Source organism: Littorina saxatilis, linkage group LG17 (assembly GCF_037325665.1).
Source record: "Littorina saxatilis isolate snail1 linkage group LG17, US_GU_Lsax_2.0, whole genome shotgun sequence".
Taxonomy (NCBI): Eukaryota; Metazoa; Mollusca; class Gastropoda; order Littorinimorpha; family Littorinidae; genus Littorina; species Littorina saxatilis.
This window is the reverse complement of record NC_090261.1, coordinates 40,180,699-40,203,268: the sequence shown is the minus strand read 5'-3', so window position 1 is coordinate 40,203,268 and position 22,570 is coordinate 40,180,699. Positions and strand designations below refer to the sequence as shown.

Genomic DNA, 22,570 nt, shown 5'->3' with positions numbered 1-22,570 from the left:
GTGAATAATACATGACACATCATTTTTCCCTTTTACGTGTACACCGTTTGTAAATAATTGTGGGTCAGCAATGCCTTGATTCATAAGTGTATGGGAATGGGAGTATGTCTAGTTTCTAGGCCAAGTTTTTGAGCGGAGCCTAGTTTAAAATGTATTGATTATTTCCCCTTGTAGTTCAGCTGATCGGTTTCCTAGACTGTGTCGCTTTAGTACTGTACTTGAGGAAGTCAGGTAAATTCTAAAGTTTAGTGGACTATTGTGTTCACGTTAGTCAAAGCTAAGTCTTGGTGTTGCCCTCTAGCATTCTATGTAGTGGATAGTCATAGTTTGCTTAAGTGATAGCGGTTTGTTCACGATGGCATCTCAAGAAGAGGTTCAAGCTTTGGTAGCGCAGTTTAAGGTGGAGGGTGAAGCCTTAGGAAAGGATGGTGCATCACTGAACAAGTATGTGGAAGATAGTTTGCGTGAGGAAAGAGCAGCAAGAAGAGAAGCTTTGTTGAAAAGAGAAAATGATATTGCTCTTCAAGAAAAAGAACTCGCTGCTGCACGTGAGCTTAAAGAGAGAGAGTTAGCTGAACAAGCTAAGATTGAAAATAGTCGTCAAGAAAAAGAACTCGCTGCTGCACGTGAGATTAAAGAGAGAGAGTTAGCTGAACAAGCTAAGATTGAAAATCGTCGTCTCGATATTGAAGAAGAAAAGGCGAACAGGGAGGCAAAGTTGCGAGCAGACGAGTTGGTTGAAAAAGCAAGCAAGAATAAATTGGCCAATCGTCCCAAGATTCCCTATTTTGATGATAAATCAGATGACATTGAGAGTTATCTGTATCGCTTCGATAAGCACGCAGCTAGCTTGAAGTGGTCAAATGATGAGAAGGCTTTGATTTTGCCTACTCTACTCAGAGGTCGTGCTCTGAATTATTTTCAAGAGTTACCAGTAGAAGATACTAATGACTATGCCAAACTGTCAGCGCATTTGTTGAAGAGATTCAAATGTACTGAAGAAGGTTTCAGAACGCAGTTTCGCTCATGCAAACCTGAATCTGGTGAAACCATGCATGTCTTTTTCTCCCGCATGAGAAGATTTTTTACTAGATGGACAGATATGGCTGGAGTTGGCACAGATTTCGCTTTGCTCTGTGACTTGGTGCTCAGAGAGCAGATTCTGTCTAGTTGTGCGTCGTCTCTGGTTACTTTTCTGAAAGAAGACAAGCATACTACCGCTCAAACCATGATAGACGCAGCTGAAAGATACAGGGAAGCACATCCTAGTCAAAACCTAGCAGCAAAAGGTTCTAGTGATCCTCTGTTGGCTAATGTCGGTCTTCCAAGTGGGAGAGGAGGTCATTCAGGTGGTCGAGGTGGTCACAGGTTTTCTAAGAAGAATAGTCAGGCTGACACAAACCCACCGACAGAACAAAGCTCTCCTGATAATAAGGGTGGCAGAGGTGCTAGTCAAGCTGGTAGAGGTAGAGGTGGTCAGAACTATCAGAGGAAGTGTTGGTGGTGTCAAGATACTTCGCACAAGTTGGCAGATTGTCCCAAAAAAATGCATACTGCTTCAGTATCCGTTGTCACTGTTGAAGAGTCCAGCTGTAGTGAAGACGAGCAGTCTGTGGCGTCAGTAGGATTTTCAGGTAGTGATGAACTTCCCGAGTCTATTCAGACATGTGAAGGTACCTTAAATGGTAGTGAGGTCACGGTCATGTTGGATAGTGGGTGTTCCACGGTTGGGGTCAGGAAGTCCCTAGTGAGAGATGATCAGTTTACTGGGAAGGTACAGGTGTGTAGACAGTTCAGTGGGGATTTAGTTCGGTTACCCATTGCGATTGTGAGTCTGGATACACCATACTTTTCTGGAAGTGTTGAGGCATGTGTGATCGACAATCCAGTATGTGACGTCATTTTGGGTAGAATACAGGGATGTACATTTGGATGTGTCGAGGTTACTAGCGCAGTCCAGACAAGAGGTCAAAAAGCTAGAGAAGAACGTCCTTTTAGACCGCTGTTGACCGCTAAAGTTCCCCAACTGGATATCAATGCTGAGAAACTGTCCAAAATGCAAATGGATGACAAAACGTTGCATGACCTGTTCGAGAAAGTTGGCCAAGGAAAATCGGAAGAGTCGTCTGGTTGTGTGGTGTCGTTTGATGGTCAGAACCCAGTTGTTGCCACATTGGGAGTGATCAGTGGGTCCAGTGCAGTAGAGGAGGTAGACATTCAGAAAGTCAAACTACAGTCAGTTCCTACAGTTCAGACTGAGAATGTAGATGATGTGGTCTATAGTCCTGACTTGTCTATGCAGGCAAAACAAAAAGTGCAGGCGGTGTTTCAGAAGCATCAGGACAAAATGACGGATTTGCCTGGTACTTGTGACCTAGTGCAGCATATGGTGAGGATTCCTGAAGGTACTGTGGTCAATGTGAAACAGTATCCGTTACCATTTGAGTCTCAGAAAGTGGTTGAAGAAGAAGTGAAGAAGATGTTAGATCTAGACGTAATAGAGCCGTCTATTTCTCCGTTCTCGTCTCCTATTGTTCTAGTCAAGAAGAAGGACGGAAGTACTCGTTTTTGCATCGATTTCAGACACCTCAATAAGATTACGGAGTTTGACGCTGAGCCAATACCGGATCCGGAAGTTCTGTTTGCTTCATTGCAGGGCAGGCAGCATTTCACGAAGATTGATCTGGCTAAGGGCTATTGGCAAATTCCGATGGCAGAGTCGGATCGAGCAAAAACGGCTTTTCGTACCCCTCAAGGTCTATATCAGTTCAAGAAGATGCCGTTCGGAATGAGTACAGCACCAAGTACTTTCGCGAGGATGATGAAGATGTTGGATCTGGATAGGTTCAAATCTGTTCATTTCTTTGATGACGTACTTGTAGCCACAGAAGACTGGTGTGAGCATCTAGAGGCACTTGACGGACTGTTGACAGAACTGGGAAAACATGGGTTGACTGTGAGACCGTCGAAAGTAGAGGCAGGGTTTGACTCTATTGAGTTTTTGGGTCACATAGTTGGGGAGGGTAGCATGCGTCCAGTTCCCTCCAAAGTGTCCAAAATCTTGAATGTCTCTGTCCCAACCACAAAGAAACAAGTTCGGTCATTGGTAGGGCTCATCAGTTTCTATAGGCGCTATGTTCCAAGCTTCGCGTCTATTGTGTCCCCCCTGGTAGAACTCACAAAGAAGAACCAACCAAACAAAGTTCGTTGGTCAAAAGAGTGTCAGATGGCTTTTGACAGGGTCAAAGAAATTTTGTCGTCTGAACCACTGGTGAGATTGCCAGACTTTTCCAGGCCGTTCACAGTGCGGTCGGATGCATCCTCCACGGGGATTGGAGCAGCCCTGATGCAGCCTGATGATGACGACGTCCTTCATCCAGTTCTGTATGCCAGCAGAAAACTGCTGGAAAGAGAAACCAGATACTCTACTGTGGAGAGAGAGTGCCTAGCGTTGGTGTGGGCAGTTGACAAATTCCATCGCTACTTGTTTGGCTCACATTTCTTTGTTGAGACTGATCACAGACCGTTGACGTACTTACGACAGTCCAAAACTGCCAACGGCCGACTGTTGCGATGGGCTCTGTCTCTCCAAGAGTATTCATTCACAGTAGTGCCAATTCCTGGAGTCAGGAATTTTGAGGCTGATGTGTTGTCACGCTTGACGAAGTGAATGGAACATGATGGTTGAAAGAACAGTGAAAAGACTTTCTGCAATTAACAAGGACAATACTTTTTGTGCTGTGAGTGTTGATATGCTGTGTATGTGTTAAGAACTAATTTAATTTTGTTCTTGTTTTTTTTTTTCACATTGTGATTATTTTTTTTTTAATCTGGCGGGAAAAATTTATTTGGATATTTTTGATGCTAGTACCATTTTGTGTTGTAATCGAGGTTTACTGTATTGAGTTTAGCGGGGGCTACTCAAACTTTGTTGGCGATCTTTGGTACCGAGAACGTCAATGTTAATATTGCATTCAGTAATAGGCGAAAATTGCTGAATGTCCATGAGTATAACTGTTGTGGATTAACACAGTGGGTGATTATCTACACGGCGGCGTAAGTGTGGTTTATTATGCTTGCCATTGTTGCTCATGTTTAAGGACAGCTTCGTGGCTTTCGTCATTTTTTTGGTGGATGGCACTGTCTTTTGGTTGTAAACTGATTGCACTCTTTGGGAACGGACAGAGTATTTAATAAATGTTTTCCTTATGCTTTGATTATTTATTAATCTATGTATTTTTTTTTATATGTTTTTAAAAAATTTTTTCTTGTTACTGGAATACTTATACTTGTACAGTTTTTGAAAGAAAAAAAATGTTCATTTTGGGTTCACATTTTTTTTTAATCGGGGAAAGGGGTGATGTAATGAATCGCGGTTATGGTGTTTATAGTTGAAGGGATATAACTAGTGCTTTTTGTAATACAAAGAGGTTGTCAGGAGTGGTTTAACTTTGAGAGTGGAAACTTTTAACAGTTCAGTAAAATTCCATGGTTAGCTACGGACGGTCAAACTGGGTTCGCAGCACGTGAATTTACAACTGTGCGAGTTGTTCGCGTTATAATCGCAACCGCCTGATTTTGTGAGTTGTGATTGTAAACTGCCTGACAATTGAAAGTCATTCGACCTGGGCTCTCGGATGAGAAAACCTGCTCTTGCTTTTGATGTCAACCTTGGAACTGGGAAACATTGCCGGGATGACTTGGACTTTTGTATGGGTGCCGCCATATTGGAAGATGAGGTACTTTGCTAGTTTTGTGTGAACTTGAACATTTCTTTTGTATGCGCGGACATGACTTGTGTACTTGAATAATTTCGGAATCGTATACTTTTCTTGTGCTCGGTTGGTGTGTTTTTTGAATATTGTTAGTTGTTACAGTAGGGTGTTATATTTTGTAACAGGCCGCCCCAGTCTGACTTGTGCGGGGTGGTGCCAGAGTGGCGAGGGTGCGATGGAGGCCGTAAGGTTGAAGGCTAGCTACATCGTCACCTCTACATAACGTAAAAGTTATGTTTTGTTTATTTGCTTTCTTATCCTTGTAAATATGTTATGACGTTGACAATGAATGAATGAGCTTCAAAAGGTCATGAATTGATTATTGTAAGCAAGGAAGTATTTGAGAATTTGAGGAATGAGTTGATATTTGCTATGTCAGAAACAAACCAATTTGTATGTTCTAATTAAACCATTGGCTATTGTTTGGAAAGAATGAGTTGGTGAAAGACTACAAATTCTTCTAATCTTCTCTCTGCTTTCCTAAACTTCTGAGCGGGAGTCAGATGATTGACTGTGTGTGTGTGTGTGCACATATAAAGAATCTGGAAGGAGATTAATAAGGATAAATACGGATCTTCTTTATTTCAAATCTCTTACACCGGCCGTCATTCCCCCACGGAAACACACACCTGTAACACATATAATGTTAGCGGGGATGGATGGGAGGGTATAAACGATGTGAGTTGAGTAAGTATATTAATTAAATGAAAATTTAGTTTTGAAATTTTCGATTCAATCACATATTCTTACCTCAACTCACATAAATGGCAGATTGCACATAAAGGCGGTGGGATACTCACATTAATCTCTTGGAAGTATCTGGCCTGCGGCAACCATAGCTGGGAGGCAGTTGGTACCGTCCGGATGAGTGCTGGCAATGCCCCGGAGGTAGTAGCTGAGGAAGACATCATGAGTCGTCCAGTATGCAGCTTTGAGGACGTCTGACATCCTTCCAGACTTGAGGACAGCTAAGGAAGTTGCCCACGCTCAAGCCTCGTGCGTACGAGGTGATCGAGGAGGAAGGACTGACTGCCCCCCCCCTCCTTTTGTGTCTGCCACCACTGATAAGCATGCCTTATAAGTGTGGAAGACCATCTGGAAAGCGTGGTTTTTGCAAAGTCTTTATTTCGGGCTGAAAAGATCGAAATAAACAACAACTTCGGAGCTGATGCTCGAAACGGAGCGGTGCGCGACAAGTAAGCCTTAAGCGCGCGTACCGGACAGTTAGAAAGATCCGGATCGCCGGGGGCTAAAAAATGTCCCGGAGAGGCCGAATGGAAATGATCGGTGAAAGTTGACCAGGTTTTTGATTCTTGGCGAGAAAATCGGGACGGACACGCAGTGAAACCGAGCCATCTCTTTCGAAAGTGATATCCCGGTCTAGGCCTGAGAGGCCGTGGATCTCACTGCCCCTCCGCGCGGAAGCGAGCAGTATGAGCATGAGAGTTTTGCGCGTAAGGTCAGAGAGACTAGCGTCTTGTAAAGGTTCAAAAGCACTAGAACGGAGAAATTCGAGTACTAGAAGAACGTCCCAAGCCGGGACAGAAGTTCTCTCCGTTGCAGAACTGAGGGCCGCGCCCTTTAGCACACTCGCGATAACTCCCCCGAGGGAGATGGAGCGTCCAAGTTGCTTAAAAGTAACAGAGATGGCTGAGCGGCGAGCGCGCAAAGCGGACGCGGCGCGTCCCCGAGCGGAGAGCCATGCCAGATGGTTTGCGACCTGCATTGATCGCAGGGCGACCGGGACAACATTGTTAGCCGCAAACCATCGAGTTCAAGCCAGCCAGTGTGACTAGTAGACAGAGGAGGTGGCCTGTGAGCCTTCTGGCCTAAGTCCAAAAGCGAAAACGGAGGCGCCTGAGCACCCCAGTGATCTCCGAACCCTCTCCAGGCGTGAGGATCCAGGCCCTCGGGGCGATTGTGCAGAGTCCCCGTTCTGGGCTGGAAAAGCTCCCCTCGCCGGCGGCCGAGCGGGATTGGCGGGCCGCTGGCGAGCCGCATGGGGTCCGGGAACTAATGCTGACTGGGCCAGCGCGGTGCCACGAGAAGGAGATGAAGCCGCTCTAAGTCGGCTTTAGGCTGAACCCTTCCGATGAGTGGAGTGGGAGGGAAGGCGTAAGCCTCTAGCCCTGTCCAGCTGATCGTCATCGCGTCGATCTGCCAAGCTTCCGGGCCCGGAAACAGACACAACGATCGGGAGGCGACGTGAAAATCTCGTGGCGAAAAGGACGACCATCGGACGCTCTACCTGCGCCCAAAGAAGGAGGAGCGCCTGATGGGTGATGGTCCACACCGTGTGGAGGATCTGGAAGGAACGGCTGATGACGTCGGCAAGGACGTTCAGGCAGCCGGGCAGAAAGCGAGCCGAGATCAGGATCTAAGAAAGAGTCTCGCATGCTCGGCTGGACCACAGCCGAGATCGGGACCCGCCCTGTTTGTTGGAATAAGCAGAGACCGCCGTGTTGTCGTAAAGAAACAACACATGGGTGCCCTGGAAAGCGGAGAGAAAGTGATGAAAACCCAGAAAGACCGCCTCGAGCTCGAGGCGAATGTTGCGCCATAGACCGCTGCTCTTGTGACCACCGACCGGAAGTCGTGTGCGTGTCCAAGTGAGCCCCGCAGCCCTTCTGTGCTGCGCCCGCAAAGAGATGCGTGTAAGGAGGAGGAAGCGCTATGGGCACTCCCTGCAGAAGCCAAGGAGTGTTCACCCACTGAGGCGTGGTCTGCTGCAACCAGACCCCGAAACGGAACTGAGACGTCCCAGCCGTGTGACGTCGGATTCCAGACTGAACTGAGCGCCGCCTGAGAAGGGCGCGCCTGCAGTTTGAATAAACGACGTTGAGTGGGACGGACTGCCCACTCCCGTGAATCGAACACCATGCCTTGGTGCAACACCCCGGGGACGACCAAAATTCTGCCGTAAAGTCCCAAGAAGGGGTGGCCGAGAAACTCCTCTATAGCCTGCTTCCGCAGAAAGAGAAGGATTTCCGCCTGTAAAGCTCCTGAGCGTCTGGGCTGACCGGAAACCGGAAGTTGGCCGGCGCCCTGGACGAAGGGGCTTTGCCTTCCTGCCAAGGAAGGCGGAACCCCGATCGAATCACCCCCATGCTTCATAGGCTGCTTGTCCGAGACAGCCAAGCTGGAAGAACCCGGAAGAGGCCGCCTGCTACCAAAAGGGCAGAGGCTGGGGGGGGGTGACTGGATCGGGGGCGGCTCATTGGGGGTTGGGCTTGCGCCCAGACCCCCGCTTCCCAAAGGAAGGTTTACGCTGGTAAGGACGGGACCGTGACCCACCCCTACCTGCGCGAGACGACTGCTGCCCAGAAGAGCTGTCTGGCGCTGACGCAGAACTCCGTGGTTTGTTGCTGTGCTGCTTAAGAGCGAGTTCCGTCAGTTGCACCACATGTTGGTCACGAGTTTCCTCAGTTTGCTGCCGAAGGGCATCCAAAGAGCGTGACCCCAGCAACGCACCCTCTGAAAAGGGAGAGACTCTCAAAGAGTCTATGGTGGCCTTATCCGTCAGGCGAGAGCCGTTAAGAAAAGCCTCGCGCCTCCAGAACACCACCTGAGAGTAGAGCCGAGCAGCAAGCGTCATCTGACTGTCAGTGACCTTCGCAAGCGCCGCCAGGAGCATGGCAGCATCAGCCTCATTAGCATCGTCACGAAACCTAAAAGGCTCGATGGACGAAGCGATGGCTCTCGTGAGAGACCGGATGAGCGTTTCCGCTAAAGAGGTCAGTTCAAGGGAAGAACGCCCGCTTTCCTCCAGCCCGAGTAGACTCTGTTCCGTACAAACGGAAGTCCTATCTCGGCTATAACCATCCTGCCGCAAGCGAGCCAGTTCCGGAGTCACCGGAAGTGGAGCTGTGGGCAGCGAAAAAGAGGAGAGAAGAGAATGTGGCCTGCTAGGCAGCCGCGATCTTCTTGAGTTGGCTGGGAGGCCGCCGCCTGCCTGAGCCGAGGTTAACCAAGGCTGGGCAGAAGGGGGGGCTTCCCCATGAGCAGCCAAAAGAGGGTAGGGTGTGTTAGCATCCGCCAACACCTGAGCCATCACAAACGGGACGGAAGGAGATTCCATGAAACGGAACTTCGCCCTCGTGTCCCCCGCGCCCGCAAAGTCTGCTAAAGCAGAAGGAGGGGGTGCGACAACAGTAGAGTCGGCGGAGACACCCTCAGGGAAGTACCGTGAGGTTATCTCCGCAGCCAACTCCAGAGTAGGGCCCAGCTTATTGGGAATCCGTAAGGGGGTAACGGATTCGGAACGATCCTCATCCCCTTCCTGTTCCTCTGCAAAACCTTCCTGATCCCCATCGAAAGGAGGGTCCGGCAAACCGGAAACCCACCCATCCACGGAAGAGGAAGTGGCTAACGTCGGTTGAACAGTAGACGGAAGCGCCGCAAACTGTCCACCAACAGCACCGCCGACAACCGGAACCGCCGCGGCGGAACCGGAAGTCAGGGCCGGATGTCGATGCGTGACCAGGGACGGGATAGCAGGGACACTGCCACCGGAACCGCTAGCCCGCTGTCCTCCACCGGAAGTGCCTGCCACAGCACAACCGGAAGTCGAGGACGACAACCCGCGGGTAGGCCCGACCGGAAGCCCCGAGGGGAAACCAGAGGAGCCTACCCCCTGCGAGCTCGAAACAGGAACGGCGGCAGCCGAACCAAGAGCTACAGGACGATGACCGCCGACAGAATCTTGCAGGCCAGAGCTGGACAAGCAAGACGCTGCTGCCTGTCCCCCAGAGGCCGGGACAGCCGAAACTGATCCCAGGGGGGCAAGCTGGCGCGCTTCGCCGCTCCCTAGCGCACCCGCCACGTGATGGACGGTGTACTGCCGGGGAGGAGCCGTCTGTGAACCCGAAGGAGACGCAAGAGCGTAACCAGGGAACGCAGGCAAGTGTGAGCCCCCAAAAAGATGGGGACTCCCACAAACGCCGCCCAACGCCGAAGCGCTAGAACCGGGCGGCGCTATGGACGCGAACCCCCCTGAAAAGGCAGGGGGATCCGCTACCGAAGCGGAAAAATCCGGTCCGAGATCAGCCGAAGTGATCGTCGCTGAAGGCCGCAGCCTAGAAAGTGAAGCCACCCCCCCCCCACGCCAGGCGGGAGGGGAGCGACAGGCCTTTCCGCAGAATGCAAGGCAACCAAATCATGCTTCAAAGTAGCAAACATTGCCAAGATTTCTTCCCGAGACACGGACTCGCTAGGCCGAGGCGCCTGCGAGCGCGAGAGAGGAGAAGTAGCGCGTTCCTGCGTAAGAAAAACCGGTGACGGTGACGTGGAGTCAATCGAAACCCGTTCTGCCTTCTTAGTCACCGGGTCAGTAACCAGAACTAAAGACGTAGCCTGTGACGAAGTTACAGAGGCACGCGTCTTTGATTTAGACTTAGACTTGTCCTTATCTTTCTCTTTCCCCGGTGAAGAGAGCAGAGAAACAAGATTGCCCTTGCTTTTAGAGCTTTTGTCCGCCATTTGCAATTTCGAACACGCGCACGTGGAGACGAATTACAACAGCGAAATACTCAAACAAACGCAACGCGCAGTGAAGAGAAGTGAAACGATCTTACCTAAAGATAGCAACGCAAATACCAGGGTCAAATGGCCTTCCACAAAAGGCCAAGGCAAAAAAGATGCCGGAGTACCACAACACGTCTGTGCTCGAGTGTTGAAGTGGGTGGAATGACGGCCGGTAGTAGGACCGCGCATGCGCGGGTTACCGGTAGGGGAGGTGACTCCCGTCCTTGACTACGGACTTTGTTTTCTTTGGGAGTTACTTCCCCCCTTACCAGGGTCGAGTACTACTTCAATATCTTAGCAATGAACTGAAGTTAATGCCATTTATGTGAGTTGAGGTAAGAATATGTGATTGAATCCCATCCCTGCAATCAACACGAAAAGTCCAGTTTTGATTCAGTGTCTGCTAGTCTGTATGACAAACAACATTGACAACAGTATATCAGTATCACACAAACCTCCACTTTCAAGGGAGATCCATTGTAATCGGTCCCATTCAGGGCATCAGCAGCTGCTCTGGCCTCATCCGCATCTGCGTAATGCTGGAAAAAATAAATTGTGTCAAGTTGCCATCTCTCATGTCAAACTAAACCTGGTTCAGAAATTGCAGTCCTGGTTTGTGAACAGAAGAAGGTAACTAGAATGATATGGCTGGATGTATTCAATGCCAAATTTCTTCCCTCCAAAATTACCCCCACTGCCCAACCGTTTGTGCAAATGTATGCATACAACTTTTACAAATGCATTAATCCACACTAGTGTCTATGAAAACTCAAGTGTACGACAAATCCTTTAGCGCTAATATGTAACACTAGATGAATACCCGCTTCGCCGGGTACGGCTTCGCCGGGAAGTAAAGCCGAATACCCGCCGGCACACCGTACGATGGAAGGAAGATAAACGCGCAAAACACTGGAGAAGATAAGGAAGAGTTACTGGGAATGGATGTACAGAAAAACCAAAATCGGTTCAGCGCTGCGCGCTGAGAGCACGCACGTGTTCAAAATTTTCAACGATTGTGTCCAGGGTCTACCTGAATATGCCCACGAAATTTTAAGCAGATCCATCGAGAACTTTGGCCGTGAATCGTGAACACACAGACAGACAGACACACACAAGCCGTATATAGATATATAGATAACAAGAAGCACATGTTCAGATATATATGTTAAGGCATAAGCACCTTTACACATACCTGTATTACTTACCGCAAAACCAAAGTTGCTGACAATATCAAACTCAACGATGTTGCCATACTTTTCGAACTTTTTTTGAAGTTCCTCCTTTCGACATAGGTCAGGAAGGTTTCCGATATATATCTTTGTGGACACTGATTTCTGCAACAGAAAATTTTTACAGGTTAAGAAATAATCTGATAAATCATTAACAAATCACATACACAAAGACTCACAGACAGAGAGAGAGAGAGAAAAAAAAGAGAGAGAAAAAAAGAGAGAGAGAGAGAGAGAGAGAGAGAGAGAGAGAGAGAGAGAGAGAGAGAGAGAGAGAGAGAGAGAAAACATTGAATGCATTTGGATAAATGTGTGCAGAGATGTGTGTGTGTCCGAGTATGTGACGTGTGCATGTGCATTTGATGTGAATAAAGCATCTTCACATTCCATCTAAAGGCTAAATGATAGCTAAACAGGTATCAAGCCAAACGAGTGAGCTGAATATCTTTTATTCAGGTAGCCTAGATTTTGTTCAGATTGTTTAGATGAGAACATCCGCCGACAAACAGTGGAAGAAGAACTGAAGACCCTGAACCATACGTGGGGTACCATCCAGAGATTGGCCCAGAACAGACAGTAGTGGGGGTCCTTCGTTGCTGACCTACATGCCAACCCGAAAAAAACGGGCAGTAAGTAAGTGCCCGTGTTATGAGAATCTGTACCACTCTCAAACCGATGTTCTGTGTACTTAAATGAGTCAATCATGTGCTTGTAACACATTAGTCTAATGCTTTTTTTTTTACTAAGTTTTAACTTCAATCATATTTTGAAACTGTAGGAAAAATAATCAGTCATCAGGGAGTATTTGTATCTCTTTTTTTATTTACTCAACTTATTTGTTCAGCCCCTTGCGGATGTCTCTCAGAAAAATAGATTCTCCATCATTGGAGGCAGCCTTTCTTGTTGTAACTGCAATGGTGTCCTGATCTGACATCATAGATTCAGCAAGATCAATGAATGCCATTTTGTTGTTTCTCCATCTTTCTCCTATTTGTGTGTGTTTGCTTGCATCTGGGCTTACTTTAGTGCGTGTGTGTGTGAGGTGAGGCAGGGTGGGTAATTAAGGCCGACTCATATGACGTTTTGTTTATTTGGAACTGATCATAGGAACCTTTAACTTTTAGCTCAGTTTTAAGCATTTTTCCGCACACCTTCTCTGTGAATGTGAATGCTGGAGTACACGTGAGATTTAAATCCACATATCCCATTGTTATCAGACGCAGAGGACAATAGGTCAGTTCACTGTTGCACCTAGATTAAAAATATGTATGGGTCTTTATGTCCTGGCTACAAAAAACAGTGTTCTATCAGATGACTGGTCTTACATATGTCAAAACTATGGGACAGTCCATCAGCCAGGGGTCAGAACAATGCCTCAGATAAAAACAAGAAAAGCAAATGCTTGCACAACCAAACTGGGGTCACTTTGTGAGATCATGAAACCCTAAAAGTGTGCAAAGTTTCAGAGGTCTAGCTTGAAAAACTTAATTTTTTTTGTCCACGGCCGGGCGGTCGGCCGGACATACGGATGGACACATGAATCCTAAGATTCACCAATAACTCAGGCGAGTCCAAAAGTATGCATTATTGACCGAAAAACATGGGCCTGAGAACAACATTGGTATCCATTTTCTTCTTTTCAGATTGTACGTCTTGTGCGACCATGATTCATACTTTAATATTTCACCATTTGACTCCTCCATTTTTTTCAAATCAGAAACACTCTCTTGTCTGGTAGCCCTTTTGTATCACCAACAGACCTGGGAAGCCCCATTTTGCACTTGGAGTATTCTAAAAAAAACACAGGTGTATTTTTAGAAAAATTAGCATACTCCACACTACATTTGAACATCCATGATTTAAACATATGCTTCTCACGCATCTGTCGCACAGTTAATTAAGTTTACCAATACATTTAAAACAAATACTTCTTTCAATGTTTTCTGACAAAAACTGTAATTATGTGTCAAAGTACTGGATCGGCTTTGGGTTGCGCTTGTGAAGAAAAGTAGTCGAGGATTTTTTCTCATCGTATTTTTTTTCCAGTTGCCGTACTGATCGTATTCTAGACAATCATGCGTACAAAATACGGCGAAATCGTATGGGTTACCAGGTCTGCACGAATGACACATTGCCTGATATTCATGTTTTTCTCCTCTTTTTGACTCTTGTGTGACCATGATTCATATGTGAATAACTCCAGGAAAATGTTACACTACAGGCAGAGGAACAATGTCAGTAAAATGTTATTACATGTACTTGGAGTATTGATCTCTGAATAACTCTGAACAAGTTTTCTTTTCTTTCTTTTTTCAAGTAACTATCACCATGGAAAACATTCAGGTTTTTACTCAGTCAAGTAATTCCATGTGACCACAAATAACAAATCACGGGATGTTGAGACATGTTTTACCCCCTTTTCAGATAACTTATTGAGTGTCTCCAATTCATATTTTTAATAACTCATACATTTTTTTTACCTGAAATATGTCAGTATTCTATCCAGCTTGCCTTACATATGTGCTACAGATGACACACCACCTGATGCTCTTACCCCTCACCCCATAGTGACCAAGATTCTTACATGGTACATTTTAATATCTTCTGCATTTTTTCACATCAGAAACATTCAGGAAGCCCATGCGTGTCACAAAAGATGCCTAACTCGTCATGCTCATATTCGTATTTGAATAACTTTTAATTACTCCTACATTGTTTCGCACCTAAAACATTCAGCTCTTTCGGATAAGCCCATGCATACCACGAACTCATGACCTGCTTCCCCCCACCACCATTTCCAGATTGTCTTGTGCAACCATAATTCATAAACTAATATCTTTCAATAACTCCCACAATTTTGTTTAAATCAGAAACATTCAGGTTTCATTTCAAGTGAGCCAATTTGTGCCTCGGCATAGAATCTTTATAACTTTTCAATTTTGTTAGAGCATGCCAGTGTGTGCGTTTGCTTGGACTTTTGGAGGTGATCGTGCAGGCTTGTCACGGTACCTTGCATGTCTTTACTGCTTTGTACTTTCTGCCAAATTAACTTTGTTCTTGACTCTTTTTCTGAATAAACGTATCCACATTGTTTTAAAACTAAAAGATAGACAATATTTCTGATAAAAGGAAGAGATCTCTACCTTTTTTCCATGAAGACTAAGACCAGAAATTAACAAAACTGATTATTGCAATTGCAATAGTGAAGCTAAAAGCACATTTGATTTATTGAAAGAAATGCATACACAAAGAAGATATACACAGGAAAATGAATTCCTGAAAGAAAATGTTTCCCTTGGATGCTTCAGGCTGAGAATAGCTAACAAAAGAAATTCAGGCTTCATTGGTTTTTCTTTTTAAGACACATCAAAGATGTATGATCCACTACTTATGTATAGACAATTACCCAGAACTCTTCATCATTATTTTGACAGAGAATATTGCATGCACGAGGCTCATGCAGAGGGCTCCGCAATATTCATCACCACCAAAATAAGCCAATTCTGGCAAATATTAACCCGTGTATATATCTAATAACTCACTGGCAGAAATGAAAAGCTTTGTTCTGAAGGCGAGTTGTATACATGTTTAATTTTTGAGTCTATTTTCTCTGTCTCCTTGTAAAACACTTATGAATGTGTCCCGAAATAAATATACATTTCTTATTTTTACATTTAGTCAAGTTTTGACTAAATGTTTTAACATAGAGGGGGGAATCGAGACGAGGGTCCTGGTGTATGTGTGTCTGTCTGTGTGTGTGTGTAGAGCGATTCAGACTAAACTACTGGACCGATCTTTATGAAATTTGACATGAGAGTTCCTGGGTATGATATCCTCAGACGTTTTTTTCATTTTTTTGATAAATGTCTTTGATGACGTCATATCCGGCTTTTCGTGAAAGTTGAGGCGGCACTGTCACGCTCTCATTTTTCAACCAAATTGGTTGAAATTTTGGTCAAGTAATCTCCGACGAAGCCCAGACTTCGGTATTGCATTTCAGCTTGGTGGCTTAAAAATTAATTAATGACTTTGGTCATTAAAAATCTGAAAATTGTAGAAAAAATTTTTTTTTTATAAAACGATCCAAATTTACGTTCATCTTATTTTCCATCATTTTCTGATTCCAAAAACATATAAATATGTTATATTTGGATTAAAAACAAGCTCTGAAAATTAAAAATATAAAAATTATGATCAAAATTAAATTTTTGAAATCAATTTAAAAACACTTTCATCTTATTCCTTGTCGGTTCCTGATTCCAAAAACATATAGATATGATATGTTTGGATTGAAAACACGCTCAGAAAGTTAAAACGAAGAGAGGTACAGAAAAGCGTGCTATCCTTCTCAGCGCAACTACTACCCCGCTCTTCTTGTCAATTTCACTGCCTTTGCCATGAGCGGTGGACTGACGATGCTACGAGTATACGGTCTTGCTGCGTTGCATTGCGTTCAGTTTCATTCTGTGAGTTCGACAGCTACTTGACTAAATGTTGTATTTTCGCCTTACGCGACTTGTTTGTGTTTGTTCTTCAAGATCTTGCCAACAGCCAATATTCGGAAATAACTCTGTCCGGTGTTTATGGGTTGTGAAAGAATTAATACTGTTGCTTTTAGTTTTAGTGAGACAAATAATCCACAACTGTTCCTTGTCCACATGTTTCAGACACACTCCTCGCTAGTGATTGGCCCTTGGATTGCTTGTCTCAACAAAAGCGAAGATATTCACTTTCACAACCCATACAAACCCGACAAGAATTATTTTTGGACTTCGTCTATTAGATCAGTGCTAGGTGATCCATTGATAAAGCAGAGAAAATCAGCAAAGCCTATCACAGTTCGTCCTCAAAGCCAAAGTTCATCCTCAAAATGCCACGTCTTAGGCCCCCACTGTTATTCACCTAAACTGAGATATGAAGTGTGTTCTTTCATTGCAGGCACCACTGTAGTAAAATATTCTTCTATTTTTCTCAAAGTTAAAACACAACTGACTGTGATTTGAAATGGCAGGTGTACGGATAACCATCTTATCATAAGAATCCTGGATTTTGCACTTTTCACACCTCCTGTCACATCAAATATACTCGTAGCTTTTTAAAATTTAACAGGGAAAACTCTTTACTTGTGTGTCATTTTGTTGTTTTTGTTTTTGATGGTACAGGTTTTGTTTGCGTGTAAATATTGGTTTTGTTAGCTGGTCAAAATTAAAATGCCCAATGGTAACATCTCATTACTTATATAATTTGTCTTTAGTAAGAGGAAGCTTTAGTTTAACAATGTGAAATATCGATAAATATACAATACCTAGTAACTTATAATACAGCTCTGCCACACACAAAAATGCAAGCCTTGTAGATGCATGAAATAAAAACATGATGTCATGGGAATTTCTTGGCACTCTTACTAGTCTTAGAAACTCACAAGTTTACAGCACTAATACTGTATAGCAATACCAATCTTTGTTACTCAGCTATGACCATCTTGATATCTTCCATTCCAGGCACTCACATTTCGTTGTCCTACCAAACAAACTATTCTTTTATTTCTTCATGTACCACTAAAAGCATGGATGGCTCCCCCTGGTTGAATTACATGCAAAACAATTGCAGGCATCTTTGTTGTTAATTTATGTTTGTTAATCACGCCCCCCCCCCCCCCCCCCTCCCCTTTTTTTTTTTAAACACAGTGAACTTATTGCAAGGTTTAAATATCTGGCATGCAAGATCACATCACACAAAAAGTAAAGAAGTTTCTTTGTGAGAACACAGTTTTGTTCCCAACCAGTCAGCCTAGTATGTGTAGGTTCGTCAAGTTCAGGGATGGGACATAGAAATGAAAAAGCTTTCTAGGTGTACTGCACGACAGGGGAACCCCAAGAAGCTGATATAGTTTGGATATAAAATAGTGGTTCACTTTATTATGTGTTCAGATTCACAGAACATCTTTTTTCTTTATCTGCATTTACAGGTTGAAAATCCCATAGTACACTTGTGTTTAAAAAAAAAATGTGTATGGACCGTTTTGACCCCATCATTTAGGCAGCCATACGCTGATTTTAGGGGATGCATGCTTGGTATTTTTATATTTCTACAGTCCACTGAACATTGCCATGGATTACAAGATCTTTTCCATGCACACTTGTTCTTGAATGTCCACACAAAGAGGTTAACAACACATTAGCAGGTTTGCACATAAGGCCAAAAAAAAAAAATAGGTGTGGTTACGGTAACATAGCCAAAAAAAATAGGGTAGGAAAGTAGGCAATCACTTTTTTTTTTTTTTACTTTTTTTTCTAATGTGTACAAATTAAACCTACTTGACAGGGAAATAAGTGTGCGACTCGAGCGCTTTCGCTTTTATTGCGTTTTTTGCACTCGGTTGTTTTTTTTTTTTTTTTTTTTTTACAAATGTAAAAAAAATTTATAGGGTCGGCCCCTAAAAATAGGGTAGGTCGGGTTACCGTAACCACACCTATTTTTTTTTTTAGGCCTAAGTCAACCTGGGGGACCCTTAACCCATGAGGTGCAGCCAGGATTCAAACACTCAACCCACTGCATGGGAGGCCTTGCCCTTAGCCACTAGGCCATTGCGCCTGTCTGAACATACATGTATGTATCACATCAACTCAAATGAAGGCTTCTCTTTCAAAAGCTTTGTCAAGACTTTTTCTAGAACCAAATATTTACTTTTGTCACATAAACATTAAATAAATTAATTTATCCTACATACTAGAGAGAGACACCCGTGAAATAATCGTTCAAATCACACGCGTGTATATCATGTAAATGAGGTCATGTCAAGCAAGTCTGGCAGGGACCTGTTTTTCCACTGCTTATGATGCCAAAGTCACCGAGACAAATGTCATTATATAGAAACAAAAATTGCGCTCGCTAATTACCCTCGATGAATTTTTAGAACTAACACGTCACGCCACACTTTCAGAGTGATGTTTCTTTGCTTTGACGTAATAGATTGCACGAGGCTTTAGAAGAGATCGAGGTTCCAAAACAAGCATCTTCAATTTAGCTGCCTCGACTGCAGGACATTTTCAGTAATATAAACGTAAGTACAGTATGTAGGATAAACAGAATACTACATGGCTTGCTGTATCGTACCAGATTTACACTCGTTGCTTTTTCAAATAGTGAACAGCTCGCTTTTGCTCACAGTTCAATATTTTAAAAAACAACTCGTGTAAATCTGGTACGACACAGCAAGCCATGGCATGTAGTATTCTCTATGTTTGCCATTTTCATTCTTTCAATGAGGTGGGGATGGGTGCTAAACATGTTAAAAATCAGGAAACCCCAAGTTTCTAACAATTTTGTTTATGTGCTAAATCTCTTATTTTTTAAGTCACATGGTTAAAAATTGGGAAATTTATCAAGAACTGCACACTCCTCGTGAAAACAGTTCAGCTCACCATCTCAGTTCAGACCAGGCTTGCACATGGGATAAGACCATCCCTCAACTTGGACACAAACCACAAATCAACTCCCAGACTGCCTGCTGTGGTGAGTTGGAAGTGGGATTTCTTGATGAGGCCACACAAAAAAAAATAAATAGGTGTGGTTAAAGCCATATGTACTCGATGACTATACACGCTAATTGCTTTACCAACAGCTGGAGACAGACTAAATTAAGTTCCCTGCAAAATATTGTGGTCTAGGACCCCTTAAATGTTGAGATATTTGAATTTTCATTTTGATCTGGATCGTCCTATTTATAGATTTGGCAACACATGTAACGTTGATGCAAGGGAGAGAACACCGCGGCTTTGTTGACATCCTCACTTTTTCAGAGGCTAGAACAAGCTGTAATGCATGTATTATGGTCCGCGCATGGTGACGTATCGTCATTATATGGTCTTATGGTGCGTTTGACATCGATTGTGGGCAAACTACACTTTGTAAACACGGGAGTGCGTTCGTATGCCTTTAAGGTAACATAGCCAAAACAAATAGGGTAGGAAGGTAGGCAATCACTTTTTTTTCTGATGTGTACAAATTAAACCTACTTGACAGGGAAATAAGTGTGCGACTCGAGCGCTTTCGCTTTCATTGCGCTTTCTGCACTCGTTTTTTTGACAAATGTAATAAAAAATTACAGGGTCGGCCCCTAAAAATAGGGTAGGTCGGGTTACCGTAACCACACCTATTTTTTTTTTAGGCCTGAATTAATTTGATAAAAAGCCATTTGGTTTTCACAAAATATTTTCATTAAAAATACTCTGCAGAGAGCATCTGGGCTCTTCATTTTTTGTTTCTGTCCACATGGAAGGATGTTCTTATTCTGTGTTAAACTAAAACACTGGCCAGATCTGAGATGGTGAGCCTAACATGAGAAGGAGTGTTTAAGATCCTGATCAGAACCTCCAACGAATCAGGGTTTTCAGTGTATTTCACTGAAGAAAAGTGAAATTCCAGATGGTCTGGAAGTGGACTTTTTTTTTTAATTGAAATGTATGTCCAAAAACTGTGCAATCAGACACAAATCTGAGAATTATCTGGGTTGTTAGTTCTGACATTTCTCCTCCTCACAATCAGTGAATCGCTGTGACTCACACTCTTTGCTTTTCTTTCTCAAATTCTGTTGATAAAACGTTTTTGGTGGGTTTTTTCTCTCACTAGTTAGTTTCACAATCACAGTGCTCTATAAAAGTTTTCCTTTGTGAGCTCTAAATTTGGAAGTGACCTTTGTTTTTATCCAGGGTCAATGTCCACTAATTAACTTTAGTCATACATTGTTTTTCTGTCTCAATTCCTCGCGAAATCAGTAATTGAATTTGAATTAACCATGAAATGGAATTCAATGGGGTCAGATTGTTACTTTGTAGTTTTTATACCTGAGGGCATGTTCATTTTGAGTCAGTAAATAACCCACCAATAACCAATTTTTGAACTTCCACAGCATAGATTAGAATTTACTTATTTTAAACCTTTGTTGTTGAAAATGCAACAAAATCTCATTGCTGAAAATGAGGCCCTGGGCCTGGATTCCTCAGGGATCAATTTTCTCAAACGCAGACCTCTTCTACCGTTCTAGTCATATCATCTAACAACAAATACTTTCAGATCTACTCATCAACTGTGTTCAGCAACACAGGATACCCCGGCCTGTCTTGATCGAGCAGATGACAATGGCAATGTTCAGTTCAAACTCACATGGAAAAGAACGTCTGTAAGTGAAAATGATATAACCCCAAACCCCAGTGTTGATAGTAGGCATATAAACCCCAAAATGATATGACATGCAACAGCTTCGCTGTAATTTTCTCTTGCGAGAAACAAAGAAAAAAGAAAACGCCATGAACGCCGTCCGTGCCCGTTTGCCGTCATCTGCGAGAGGAGTGACTCCTTCGGACACGACTGACGCGTACACGTTGGAAACACTCATTCGGCCACGATCATGGGATAGTATGCGACCACTGGCGTAATAAATTGAAAAACAGTTCTTCAACGTCCTGATGTGACACTCACGCTTGCCATTTCGACGCTTTAGCGTTCTACCAGCAAACGACGCAACCGCTTCTCGTGGATAACAGCCGACGCTGAGGATCTGGGCAAATTTGCATTGTCTTTTTACGGCAGTCATACCAAAATAAATTAATTGCACAGGAATCCAGAGACAGACGCTGACAAAGAAAGAGAGCATAAAAGTAAGAGCAAAAAGACAGAAAAGTACTAAAAAGAAAAAGACGACGTACACATATGGATGTTCCAACATCATGTATATGATATGCTGGTATGAGTTCCCAACAAGCGTGTTTGTGTATGCATGAATGCGTTCATGGGCAAAATTAGTGCGTGCGTGCGTGCGTGCGTGCGTGTGTGAGTGTGTGTGTGTGTGTGTGTGATGCTTTAAAAAAAAAAAAAACCATTACCACAATCTCACATTTCTGTACATGATGTCATAAGACAAATATAAAAAATATAAAAAGTTAATTATTTGAATGTTTCATCTTTGATGAAACAAAACACAAAACAATTGCAGGTACGCCGGTCTAACATACACATACAAATAATTGTGAGACAAATAAATAAACTAAGCTCAGTAGGCATTGAATTCAACTCTTGGTGTAAAGATGGTCAGAGTCGAACCTTCCAGAGGTCGAATTCAATACCTATTATTTATTTGTCACATATTGTGTGTATGTCTGTTCACTATAAAAACCAATAAGTCAAGTACTTGTGAATGTTTCTTTTAGTTAAAAATGAGACTTTCCAATAACTATCATTTCTTAGCTTTTTTAATTTATTTGTTTAATTCTTTACAATCTGGATTTGAACGTCAGCAGTCCCATCTGTTTTGGCAGAAGTACATTATAATTAGAAGTAAACTACGACCAGCACGTGGAGTCAACTCGAGGTGATACAATTGGCCATTGGGCTTTTCCCAGAAGCCGACGTAACTAAAATAAGACTTGGTAATTCTGGGTAATCGTTCAATGGAAATACTCGATAATCGATCATGCCTCCCTTTGATAAATTCGATTTTCAATACATCACAGCAAAGAAAAAGTTGACTTTCTATTTTTAAGTTAGAAAATTACTCTTGCCAGTTAAGATATTAATTCAAACCGGTGATCGCTGTATTACGAATAAGAGGGCGAGCGCTCCAGTGATCAAGCCAACCCGGCACACAGTTCCTCGGGGTGATAATCAAAAATGTAGTTTCGAATAGTACACGTGAATTCTTGAGGATGTGTCGGTTTTTGAGTTTCTCCGTTCGTATTTGTGTATTGTACGTTCTGTCAATCTCACTATTCGAGGTAAAGTTGATAACTGACCCCATGCTCCCGTTCACTTCGTATCAGTTTGGAAAGTAAACTCCAGTAGCCTTAATTTCAAGTGTAACCAATATTATGCTGAGGTTTGGTTCCGAAATGCAATGACCAAACGCCGAAAGGCACTGACGTCATTGCATAAAAGGATTTCCATACCCAGAATTCTAAACGGTTTTGGCCGGAGATGTTGAAGATTTAGTCCTGGATGACGACGCTCTATGGTTGGTTATTATATAAAGGGAAACAAGAGGCTAAC

At 43.7% G+C, this 22,570-nt stretch overlaps 1 protein-coding gene across 1 annotated transcript in view; it reads right to left on the bottom strand.

Annotated features, from left to right (window-relative positions):
- Positions 1 to 21,116, bottom strand: part of LOC138952722 (RNA-binding protein lark-like) — a 40,905-nt gene extending 19,789 nt beyond the window's left edge. The window contains exons 1-3 of the mRNA XM_070324433.1: positions 21,008 to 21,116; positions 11,504 to 11,632; positions 10,754 to 10,837 (exon numbers count right to left, since the gene is read on the bottom strand). Of these exons, the coding sequence (XP_070180534.1) occupies positions 10,754 to 10,837; positions 11,504 to 11,632; positions 21,008 to 21,016 (222 nt within the window). The 5' untranslated portion in view covers positions 21,017 to 21,116. The remainder of the gene's footprint in view (positions 1 to 10,753; positions 10,838 to 11,503; positions 11,633 to 21,007) is intronic.
- Positions 21,117 to 22,570: the final 1,454 nt, after the last annotated feature.